The following is a 12,797-nucleotide window of genomic DNA, read 5'->3' as shown; positions in this document are numbered from 1 at the left end:
AAGGGAGCTGGAGAGTAATGGAAGTGCTATTTTATAGACAATGGCCAGAGTCTGGACAGGTCATTTGCCTGCCATGTGGTAGAAATTTGGTAGGTGGCACATTTTTTTCATCTTTAATTTTTGAAAAAGTACTCTCTTGGCCTGTGTAGCTTTCATGCTCAGTAAGCATTATTATAATAGCAGGAAGATTAATTTTTGTATTTGAGTTTAGATCTACTAGAAACCAAATAGGTTTTTTTTTGCCATAGTAAAATACGTATGACATAAAATTTACCATTTTAACCATTTTTAAGTGTATAATTCAGTGATGTTTAGTACATCTACAGTGTTGTACAACCATTTCCACTGTTTCCAAAACATTTTCATCATCCAAACCATTAAACTATACTCATTAAATAATAGCTTTTTATTCCTCCCTCTCTCCAGCTTCTAGTAACCTATCTTCTTTTTGCCTCATTACCTGTTCTAAGTACTCAGATAAGGGGAATCACATTATTTGCCCTTTTGTATATGACTTATTTCATTTAGCAAAATATTTTCAAGGTTTATTCATGTTGTATTATGGATCAGAATTTCATTTTTTTATAGCTAAATAATATTCTATTGTATGTCTATACCACATTTTGTTTATCCATTCAGCTGTTGGACATTTGGATTGTTTCCACATTTTGCCTATTGGTTTTTTTTTTTTAATTTTTTTTTTTTAACGTTTATTTTTGAGACAGAGACAGAGCATGAATGGGGGAGGGGCAGAGAGAGAGGGAGACACAGAACCGGAAGCAGGCTCCAGACTCTGAGCTGTCAGCACAGAGCCCGACGCGGGGCTCGAACTCACGGTCCGTGAGATCGTGACCTGAGCTGAAGTCGGACGCTTAACCGACTGAGCCACCCAGGCGCCCCCCTTTTGCCTATTGTGAATAATGCTGCTATGAACATTGATGTACAAAATGTGAGCCTCTGCTTTCAGTACTTTTGGTTATATTTTAGAAGTGGATTTCCTGGATCATATGGTAATTGCATGTTTAACTTTTTGAGGAACAACCACACTGTTTTCTACAGTTGGTTGCATCATTTTACATTCCTACCAGTAATGCACAAGGCTCAAATTACACCACATCGTTGCCAACACTTAGATTTTCTCTTTTTTTTTTTTTCCTTTTGGTAACAGCCATCCTAATGAGTATGAAGTGGTATATTATTGTGGTTTTGATTTGTATTTCCCTAATGACTGTGATGCTGAGCATCTTTTCATGTGCTTATTGGCCATTTCTCTTCTTTGGAGAAATGTCCATTCAAGTCCTTTGCCTGTCAAATAGAAGTTTTTGAATGTTGGAGAACTTTGTTGGATGTCATCCTTAATCCTTTTCTATGAAACATTACAAAGGACTTAGTGTACCCTTTGTCTCTTAAGGTGTTTAATGTTAATGCACCTCTGCCTCCACGGAAAGAACAAGAAGTAAAAGAATCCCCTTATTCACCTGGCTACAATCAAAGTTTTACTACAGCAAGTACACAAACACCACCCCAGTGCCAACTGCCAGCTATACATGTAGAACAAACTGTCCTTTCTCAAGAGACTGGTAAGATCTTTGCATATGATATTTTGAAGACTTAGATGACAGCTAGTAGAATGGAAAGCAATTCAGTAGTGATACTTTAAGGGTTCTTTCTTGACTAGTAAGCATTATTTCTTCGCATGTTCAAGTGTTGAGAAACACTTAAATGCCTTTCTTCTATTAATTAAGTTCGCCAATTAATTTTAACTTTTGTAGAGGTAGAACCTAGATGGTTGATTAAACCTTGAAGTAGGTTCATATTTTTAAATCTGATTGCTTTGATTACCATGGACAGTAATAGAAGTAGATAGGGCACTATATATATATTGAGATATATATATATATATATATTGATATCGATATATATATATATATATATATATATATATATATATATATATATAGTGCCCTTCTACTATAGAAGTGCCCTTCTTCTACTAGAAGAGTTTTGAAATCACTCCGTTAAATCTTTTAGCACAGATAGCTATCTGGTCTTTTCTCTCTTTTTCCCTCTTACAATAAAGCATTGATTAATGCAAAGATATAATTTAGTATGCTTTTCCATTGTTTGCTTAGAGATGAAAAACTGTTTTGCTCTTTTATGCTATCCAAATACATGAAAGAATAGGCAACTTTGTAGTTATTTCCTAATTTGATAAACACCTGTAGATTTTTAGTGTTGGTGTTTCAGATCCCCATTGAGTTTTCTAAAACTTAAGCCTGAGTAAATGAGTTGAACATTAGAGGTATTTGGTTACTCACAAGAGATACTAAATGTAAACCCTTGGACCTAGCCATCAAAGACCTCATTCTGTTCTCACTTGTACTGAGTGAAAACATAGTGTAGATGATTTACATAAGGGATATTTGTCCTGTGCCTTCTTAGGTATAGTATTAATTAAAATTCATTGTCTTTTACTCCTTGATCTGGGGTGTTCAGCCTTTTTTCCTTTAATTGTGGCCAAATATACATAACATAAAATTTACCATTTTAACCATTTTTCAGTGTATGGCCAGATGGTTGTGTAGCCATCACCACCATTCATCTCTAAGGACTTTTTCATCTTTCCCAAATGAACTCTGTACCCATTTAACACTAACTCTCCATTCCCCCTCTTCCTACTGCCCCCTGGCAACTACCATTCTACTCTATGAATTTGACTACTCTAGGTACTTACCTAGAGTAAGTGGAAACAGACAGTATTTGTCCTTTTGTGACTGGCCTATTTTCGTTCAGCATAATGTCTTCAAGATTTCATCCATATTGTAGCATGTGTCAGAATTTCTTACCTTTTTAAGGCTGAATAATATTCTATTACCTAAATATATGTATAGATACCAGGATCTCTATATATACGTATATGTATATATAGCACCTGTTGTTGTTTTTTTTTCAAAGGGAGAAAATTATATTAAAGGTTTTGATATACAGTGACTTTTAAGTATAAAGAATATTAAATCTTTGTTACCATTTAACTCTTGGACTTAAAACTGTTTCCTTAAGCAGCAAGTTATCCTGATGGAACTATTCAAGTAAGCAATGGTAGCCTTGCCTTTTACCCAGCACAGACGAATGTATTTCCCAGACCCTCTCAACCATTTGTCAATAGCCGGGGATCTGTTAGAGGATGTACTCGTGGTGGGAGATTACTAACCAATTCGTATCGGTCCCCTGGTGGTTATAAAGGTATGCTCTGAACAAAATTTAATTATACTGAATTATTTTGTTTATATATTTACTTAACTCAAACTATTTTTACTTTACCTTGTTCCTTTTTTAGTTGCCCTCCATATTGTGGTAGAAAATTCCCTATTTCTGTAAAATATAGCTTTTCTAATATACCTGTTGCCTATATAACAGAGGAACTTTTTGTATGAAAAGCAGATTGATCCTGTGACTTGCTGCAGTGAAAGGTTGAGCATCTTTCTTTTCCGGGGATGAATTTGGGTTTTCATATTTGAATACTTGCTTTTTTTTAATTGACTTGACTGCCCCAAGTCAAACTATGTCAAATAAAAATATGTCTCAAAATGTGTCATAATCAGTGCCCATTTTCTAGTTATTTTTCTATGAGAGGATACTATACATAAAAATATAAATTTTGAGACTATAATAGTGATATTTTCTTAAGTCTTAGATATGGTTCCACATGTTATTCTCTTGGTATTAGCAGAATTGCGCTAGACAGGCCTTAACCATGCACCTTTTTGAACCCCACCTGCATTGCAGCAGTAGTAAATCTCTGCCCTTGGCTTATTTGAAGTTAGCGGTATTTTATAAATACGTGTTTTCCTGTGGAAGCAATATTAGTAGAGTTTGCTTAAAGAAGGCATAAATCTAATGATGGTATTATAGGATCAGTTTAACTTTTAAAGTGGTATAGAATTAGACTATTTAAAAGTTTAGTATAATTTTGCCCATAATTTTATTTAAGTTGTTTGTTTATTAGGTTTTGATACTTATAGAGGACCACCTTCCATTACCAATGGAAATTATAGCCAGCTACAGTTCCAAGCTAGAGAGTATCCTGGAACACCTTATTCCCAAAGGGTAAGAATAGTTGTCATAGTTGAATAATATCATACAGTTGTTGATGTTAAGCTGTGATTAAACTATAGCCGAGTCACAGTGTATTTGGTATAAGGCACTCTTTGTTTTTTTTAAATTTTTGAAATGTTTATTTTTGAGAGAGAGATAGACAGAATGTGAGCAGGGGAGGGGCAGAGACAGACAGAATCCAAAGCAGGCTTCAGACTCTTAGCTGTCAGCACAGAGTCTGACACGGGGCTTCAACCCACAAACCGTGAGATCATGACCTGAGCTGGAGTCCAACACTTAACTGACTGAGCCACCCAGACACCCCAAGGCACTCTTTGTTTTAGAACTACTTGTCAGTACTGTGGAGAGTTGAGTTGGAAGCTTTTCAAGTAACCCACAGAAGATAAATGACAATTGTCTGTTACACAGAACTTAGAAGGTCTTAAGAACTTTATTTATCATGTTGTTTGCATTAACTCATTCACTCCTCCACCTTTTGAGAGAAACTGGGGTTCAGAAACAAATTACTTATCTGAGGTCACTCAGCAAATGAATGGTAGAATTAACATGAGACTGCATGTTTCCTAACTCTAGACCCTATGAGCTTAACTTTATTATTTTCTTTTCCTTTTTTTTTTGAAGGGGAGAGAGAGAATCTCACACAGTCCCCATGCTCCATGTGGAGCCCGACATGGGGCTTGATCCCACGATTCTGGGATCATGACCTGAACTGAAATCAAGATTTGGGTGCTTAGCCGACTGAGCCACCTAGGCGCCCCAACTTCATTATGTTGCTTTCAGTTTTTCTAGGTACCTGGTGTAGCAAAAGTATTTTTCAAAAATTTACTTTTTTTGTTTATTTTTATTTGAATAGCTCAGATTTTCTTTACTACATATGATAAAAGACTGGTAAGAGGTTAGACATTCTACTTTAACAAACCGTGGGACCTCTTTGTCATTGATCATTTATGGATATGACTGAATACGTCAGAATTTTCAGTTTTGAAGTTTTACAAGTTTTTAAGTATGTGGTTTCCCACTGACTTCTGTTGTGATATAAAGTACCTGTTTTTGAGGAGCTTACAGTTAGTTAAATGAGGTAAGGTAGATGTCTATACAGAGACAGTATTGAAAAGGGGGTTAAGAACACACCTCGAAGAACACACCAAATCACTTAAATGACTTGGGTTTGATTCCTGATTTCATCACTTCCTTTGTTGTGTGACCTTGGGTATGTTGAGTAAACTTTCTGATCTGTGGTTCCTCATCTGTTGGATGAAGACTCATCTTACTCTGAAGTGTTGTGAGGATTACTTTCTGAGATATCCTGAGGATTAAGTGAATTAACATACATGAAGGCTTAGCACGGTAATGTCAGACAGTAATGAACAGCTCCTTTAAAAAAAAAATTTTTTTTTTAAAATATTTATTTTTTGAGTGTAAGGAGGGAGAGGCAAAGAGAGAGACAGGATCTGAAGCAGGCTCTGCACTGACAGGCTGACAGCAGCCAGTCTGCTGTGGGGCTTGAACTCAGGAATCGTGAGATCATAACGTGAACTGAAGTTGGACGCTCAACTGACTGAGCCACCCAGGTGCCTGTAATGGAGCTGTTCTTAACACCATATTCTGGAATTTTTTGTGCTGCTTTAAATGTCTTGCTGGGGTGCCTGGCTGGCTCAGTCAGTATAGCATGTGACTTGATCCTCAGGGTCATGAGGTCAAGCCCCACATTAGGCATAGAGGTTACATTAAAAAAAAAAAAAAAAGAAAGTCAATTTCTTGCTGAGAAAGCATGAGATAGTTGTTGCTATTGGGAAAAGGATTAGGAGTTTGGGGTAGGAGACTTAATTATTGTGTGCCTTCTTGTCCTGTTTAAATTTTTTATTGCATGTGTTTATTTTTATTGTATGTGCTAATTTAATCATGCCACTGATCATTCTTTTCATGCGTTGTCTGGAGGCTGACTTTCAACATACCTGGGAGTCTGTTTGAAATGCTGCCTCGTGAACATTTTTTTTCTTGAGGATATTAAATTATGTTTTCAGGCAATAGTACATTCATATGGTATAATTCTTACCAACCTCTCTGTCAAAACAAAACAAAATCCTGACGTAGTTCATAATTATCTTCACAGTTTGATCTATAAATAGAGCAAGATTGAAATAGTCTGTGTTCTTGCCTTATTATTTCCCTTTATCTTGCGATAAGGGATAGAGGACCAGGCCATATTTCTGAATTTCCCTCATTACCTCACATTGTATCTTTTACATAGTGTTTCCTGGATGCCTTCTTGTTTTTGCAATTATTAGCATACCTACTTGGTCAGGTTAATTCACAGATGAAGCAAGTATTGCTATTGTTGCCCTTTTTGCCTTTCTTGGTGTTTGGAAACATCTGAGCCTCTGTGGCTGCTGGGGAAGGGTAGAGAAAAGGCTAAGAGGACTTTAATCTTACAAATTTACTAGCCAATAACACTGGGAAAGGACTATCATCTTGCATTTTTGGTGCCAAGGTTAAATATTACATGTTCATTTCAGGATAATTTCCAGCAGTGTTACAAGCGAGGAGGGACATCTGGTGGTCCTCGGACAAATTCAAGAGGTAAGGATGATTAACTGGGTTACACAGAACATACCTCTAGATCTTTCTTTGTCTTCTGTGAAGTTCTCCCCAGAGTACATTGTTTTCACCATTTAGCTTTTAAAGTTTTCATTTTGCATAAATGTAGTACTGAAGACCTGAGGGAAATACTAGACTACTGGAATGGCTGTGGAAACCAGTTGTCCATTTAGATTAAAAGTGTATGTGTGTGCTTTTTCAGTTTGATTGACACCACAGCATAATTCAGCCTTTGATATGTATTCATCTTGCATACTTCAAATAGTTTCATGTGATGATTCAGGATGATGTTTCTTGTAATAATGGGCATTTCTAGATACTCTAGTGTCACTACATTGAAAGATAGGAAAAAGCAGCAATTAAGACACCATGACTTGAAATTTCAGAAGATATTATAATACTTTTTAAAATGTGAAGGTTTAATAGGACCTTTAGTAGAAAAGATTCAGTGTAACTGAGAAAATCAAGAATTACTGAAGATTAACTAACTTTATCACAGAAAAACAATCTTTTCCTTTTAAGAAAGCAATCAGTATTCACACTGCCTTGGCCTTCTATCTGAGCTATGTTTTTGTGTAGTACTTAAAACATTAAGATTTCATGATATCACATTAACTTGGAAATGAAGAACAGGCATTCATCATGGGGCTTAGTATCATAACAGAGTATCTTTGAGTGGCGAGTAGTTCTAAAAGTTGGTTCTTTTATGTAATCTCAGTTTTCTTGAGTCCTTGAACATTAGATAGTTTGAGTAGATTTATCACTGAGGAATGAAGAACTGAGTGAGAATTACAGAAGAAAGATAAAAGAAATAAAAAGAGTGTTCAAACCTGGGTTTCAGACTTTGCTAATCTTTAACTAGTAACTTAGCATTTCCTGGAGGCTTATTTTCTTAAAAAAAAAAAAAATCTTAAAAAAACAATGAGGCCCACTAGACAAGATCATCTAGGTCCTTTTTGGCTTAATAGTAATATGAAAGCCTATTGCTAGAAAACTTTAGAAAAGTATACTGTAGCTATACTTTGTTGTTTTTGTTTTAGAATTTACTATAAAATGTATTTTTATCTGTATTTCAGTAGCCGACTAATGTTAAATATTGTGTTCAAAGCTAACTGCTTCATTATGAGAAACTCACTGTTGCTAATAAAACAGCAGGGTGGAGTGATTCTTCTCAGGTGAGCAGCCCAGAAAGAGACAACGAAACGTTTAACAGTGGTGACTCTGGACAAGGAGACTCCCGTAGCATGACCCCTGTGGATGTGCCCGTGACAAATCCAGCAGCCACCATACTGCCAGTACACGTCTATCCCCTGCCTCAGCAGATGCGCGTTGCCTTCTCAGCAGCCAGAACCTCTAATCTCGCCCCTGGAACTTTAGACCAACCTATCGTGTTTGATCTTCTTCTAAACAACTTGGGAGAAACTTTTGATCTTCAGCTTGGTAGATTTAATTGCCCGGTGAATGGCACTTATGTTTTCATTTTTCACATGCTAAAGCTGGCAGTGAATGTGCCACTATATGTCAACCTCATGAAGAATGAAGAGGTCTTGGTATCTGCCTATGCCAATGATGGTGCTCCAGACCATGAAACTGCTAGCAATCATGCAATTCTTCAGCTCTTCCAGGGAGACCAGATATGGTTACGTTTGCACAGGGGAGCAATTTATGGAAGTAGTTGGAAATATTCTACATTTTCAGGCTATCTTCTTTATCAAGATTGAAAGTCAGTACAGAATTGACAGTAAAAGAATGGTGTTCTAATTAGTAGGGTTAAAGGAGAAGTAGTCTTTGCCCTTGTGACTGGTTTAGGAAAATGTTTTCTTTCCTAGAGGAAGGTGGAGGTCCTTACTTTTTTTGTTTTCCTCCCCAAGGTGAAAAATTTCAAGCTGAATGACAATTAGCACTAATCTGGCACTTTATAAATTGTGATGTAGCCTCGCTAGTCAAGCTGTGAATGTATATTGTTTGCACTTAATCCTTAACTGTATTAACGTTCAGCTTACTAAACTGACTGCCTCAAGTTCAGGCAAGTTATAATGCCTTGTTGTGCCTCAATAAAAAAGTTACATGCACCTTCAGTGTTCTTATTTGATTAAACATTTAGTTAAGGGGTAAAGTATTGAATTTTTTGCTATGAATCACTGATAACTTTTGGGTGGGTGTTAATTCATGGTTCATACTATTATTTTAAAGTAAGACTATATATAATAGCTCTTTTTAGAGTTTTCTCTGATGTTATACCTGTCATTCATCAGAAGATATCCTCTGTTTTCCTTTGGCTAAATAACATTTCTTTTTGAAGCTATTGTGCATTAGGACATGCTATTATCTGTTAGCTATTTTTAAGTACCTACTACTTGTATAATAATACAGGATACAATAGTAGATAGGTACACAGCTAATACTACTGGTCTGACATCAGTGAAGCTTATACCTTCTAGTGGATTCTCAATTTGAGTAGGTAGAATGTTTAAAAGATTTCTGGTCAGGCAGTGCTGTGTTTGAGTCCTGATTTTGCCACTTAGTTACTGATCTTGGGCAAGTTATTTTACCTCTAAGATCCCCCCCTACCTTCTCTTTCTTTCTCTCTCTCTCTCTTTTTTTTTAATAGACTATTTCCACGACCTCCTAGGGCAAATGTGAAGTTCAACTAAGAATATCTAAAAGACTTAACACAGTGCTTGGCACGTAAGCATTTAATAAATGTTAGGTGCTATGATTTTTTTTTCATTCCACATACTTACAGAATTGTGTGTGTGTGTGTGTGTGTGTGATGTAGTATTAGTATAGCAGGCATTGACAGAGTTTAGTAACCATTTTAGGCATATATTCTCACACTTCACAATTTAAGCTTATTTATGTTTCTCATGAATAAGAGCTTAATAATTTTATTAATTAAAGCATAGTGTTTAATTTTTTTTTTTTACATTTATTCATTTTTGAGAAACAGAGATAGCACAAGCGGGGGAGGGGCAGAGAGAGGGAGACACAGAATCCCAAGCAGGCTCTAGGCTCCGAGCTGTCAGCACAGAGCCCAACGCGGGGCTTGAACTCACGAGCTGTGAGATCATGACCTGAGCCAAAGTTGGACGCTCAACCGACTGAGCCACCCAGACGCCCCTAAAGCATAGTTTTTAAAAGTAAGCATTTTTAGGGGCGCCTGGGTGGCTCAGTCGGTTAGGCTGCTGACTTCAGCCCAGGTTATGATCTTGCAGTCTGTGGGTTCGAGCCCTGCGTTGGGCTCTGTGCTGGCAGCTCAGAGCCTGGAGCCTGCTTCCAATTCTGTGTCTCCCTCTCTCTCTGCCCCTCCCCTGCTTGCTGTCTGTCTCTTTCTCAAATAATAAACATTAAAAAAAATTAAAAAAAAATAAAAGTAAGCATTTTGTATTCTGGAATATAGGAAGGGTTGGAGAAGGGCATTGTTAACCTGCAACCAAGGCAAGTTACTAGCTAAGGCAGAAATTTCTTGTTTTGATCTTGTTTTGAAAGTTTTCTGTTAAACACCTCTCACTCTGAGGTGGTAAGTAATCTCAAGGAGATGGTATAAGAGCATTAAATTATTATAGTCAATACATTAAAAATAATTTTTTATGTTTGTTTATTTTTGAGAGCGAGAGAGACAGAGCACAAGCGGGGGAGGGGCAGAGAGAGAGGGAGACACAGAATCCGAAGCAGGCCCCAGGTTCTGAGCTGTCAGCACAGAGCCCGATGTGGGGCTCAAACTAACGGACCTCAAGATCATGACCTGAGCTGAAGTCGGCCACTTAACCGACTGAGCCACCCAGGCGCCCCTCTTATAGTCAATATATTTTATTTATTTGAGAGAGGGAGACAGTGTGAGTAAGGAAGGAGCAGAGAGAGAGGGAGAGAGAGAGAATCCCACCTCGGCTCCACACTATCAGTATGGGGCTTGAAATCATGAACCGTGAGATCATGACCTAAGCTGAAATCAAGAGTCAGACACTTAACTGACTGAGCCACCCAGGGGCCCCTGTAATCAATATTTTTTATCTGGGCGTGGGTTCATCAATTAAACCCTTAGGCCACTTTTAACTCTCCATGTTAGTATAATGTTCTCAAGATGGAGAATGTAATGTCATTAACTATTTAACAGAATTTTTTAAACTCATGGTAGGTATTTTGTGGGTTAGGGATGTTAGTATTCCAGTTAAATAAATTAGTGGCTCTTATATACAGAATACAAACCAAGAAATATATGGAAAAACAAATATTATTAAATGACTAAGGGGAAAACGATGTGTTTTGTTTTTGTTTTTTTTTGAAAACTTGATGTTTAAGAAGAGTTGTGGATCAAGTTCAACAAGGCCTTTCTCAGCTTTTTTTAGCCATTTTGTTTTCTACTACATCAGGATCTTAAGCTTAGTCTTTTCTCCTGCACACAATCAGGACCATTTTTGTTAATTTATTTAAAATATTGTGAGTAACTCCTTTTTTATATTTTTGAAAGTGACAAAGAGATTCATTAGGGTATCCCCTTATGATGATAGTCATGTTTTAGAGAGTATTCTAAATGGAATACTATTTTCCCCAAGTGTAAAGACAATGGATTAGAAATGGACAATTCTTAGACTTCTGAGAATGAATGGAAAAGATCTTTCATTCTGAAATAATATAACTTTCGGAAGATACCGTTCTTCTGGAAGGTTTTAGTAAAACTGACTTTTACTAAAGCCTATTTGTGGACCTCATGTAAAGAACTTATATTTTACTGGGAAACTCTTATAGATACAACTGAAGAGGAAAAGCATTCCATATAGTTACCATGTAGTCCCTGAATATATATAGATTTTTAGCTCTCTTACTGTGGGAGAGAGAGTTTTTTTTTTTTTTTAATGTTTATTTATTGAGAGAGTGTGAACAGGGGAGGAACAGAGAGAGAGGGAGACACAGAATCCAAAGCAGGTTCCAGGCTCTGAGCTGTCAGCACAGAGCCCAACGCAGGGCTCGAACTCACAAACTGAGATCATGACCTGAGCCAGTTAGACACCCAACTGACTGAGCCACCCAGGGACTTTGAGAAAGTTTTTCTATGTACTGAATTCTCCCTGGAGTTTTCTTCTTTGACTTTAAATTTTTTAGTCTTTTGTGAATGAACTGTCCCCCAAGAATTGTGAGCTACTGTTATCTTCTCTATAATGGTTTAATGAATAAGTTCAGGTATTTAAAGCAGGAAATGTTTTTTTGGCAGATTTGCATATTCGCTTCCTGTACCAATTATTTGTCAACCACCTGATTGTTTTAACTTTCTCAACTCCATAATCGCTATATTTTTACACTGCTTTGATATCACATACTGTGTTTTCATATTTTAATCTTTCCTGATTGCAAATTTTAATTCCTTAGCTCTAATGGCTAATGTTCTATTGTGATTCTCGTGATAGGAAGAATGATAGTTTATGTATTTTATGAAGTGAAATAATTGTTGGCATATAGACATCAAAGTTTTTCCATGGGATTTCCACTCTGCTTCCCTGCCATACACTTCATTTTGATGAAAACCTTAGATTTGTCTCCCTAGGTCCTCTACTTGATAATTTATCTCAGGGTTATTCTTAATCACCACTTTAATGATTAGCCAATAGCTTTGTCCCCATTTTTCAGCTTTTGGGCAACTGTTGACAACTGATAGGTATATCACAGTTGTGATCAGTGCAAGATGCTGAATGTCAGATTATAAACTGTTAACCCATTATCGATACCAGGAGGCCTTAGGCTCACTCATTCTAGATTTTCCAAACATTATTTCTTTATTCATTTTATTTCAGTGGCTTCTTTTTTTGAAATAAATGATTAATCTTTCAAGTATGTGGGTTATGTAATTTGTACCTGGCTCTGGGGCTACAAAGATGAATGACATTCTGATGTTCAGACACATCAGGTGTATCAATTTCATCCATTTCATTTGCTGAGAGCAAATCACTCTTTTGCATGATGCCGTGCTCATCACAAGTGTAGCTGCCATCTGCCACCATACGATGTTGTTAAAATACCATTGATTATTCCCTACGCTGTGCCTTTCATCTCATGACTTACTTATTTTGTAACTGGAAGCCGGTATCTCC

The 12,797-nt window shown here is 36.7% G+C and overlaps 1 protein-coding gene across 11 annotated transcripts in view; it reads left to right on the top strand.

Annotated features, from left to right (window-relative positions):
* The window catches only part of CAPRIN2 (caprin family member 2), a 44,731-nt gene extending 35,945 nt beyond the window's left edge, over positions 1-8,786 (top strand). For 5 of the 11 annotated variants that reach the window (XM_027035846.2, XM_027035845.2, XM_027035843.2 and 2 more), the window contains 5 exons: positions 1,412-1,580; positions 3,061-3,243; positions 4,007-4,107; positions 6,633-6,696; positions 7,867-8,786. In XM_027035846.2, coding sequence (XP_026891647.1) covers positions 1,412-1,580; positions 3,061-3,243; positions 4,007-4,107; positions 6,633-6,696; positions 7,867-8,435 — 1,086 coding nt within the window. In that variant the 3' untranslated portion in view covers positions 8,436-8,786. Of the gene's footprint in view, positions 1-1,411; positions 1,581-3,060; positions 3,244-4,006; positions 4,108-6,632; positions 6,697-7,822 lie in introns of all 11 variants that reach the window. The other 6 variants (XM_053226110.1, XM_053226108.1, XM_053226107.1 and 3 more) reach the window with 5 other exon arrangements.
* The last annotated feature ends 4,011 nt before the right edge of the window (positions 8,787-12,797 follow it).

This window comes from Acinonyx jubatus, chromosome B4, assembly GCF_027475565.1.
Source record: "Acinonyx jubatus isolate Ajub_Pintada_27869175 chromosome B4, VMU_Ajub_asm_v1.0, whole genome shotgun sequence".
NCBI lineage: Eukaryota > Metazoa > Chordata > Mammalia > Carnivora > Felidae > Acinonyx > Acinonyx jubatus.
The sequence above is the reverse complement of the archived record's forward strand: the minus strand, read 5'-3'. Positions and strand labels throughout refer to the sequence as shown.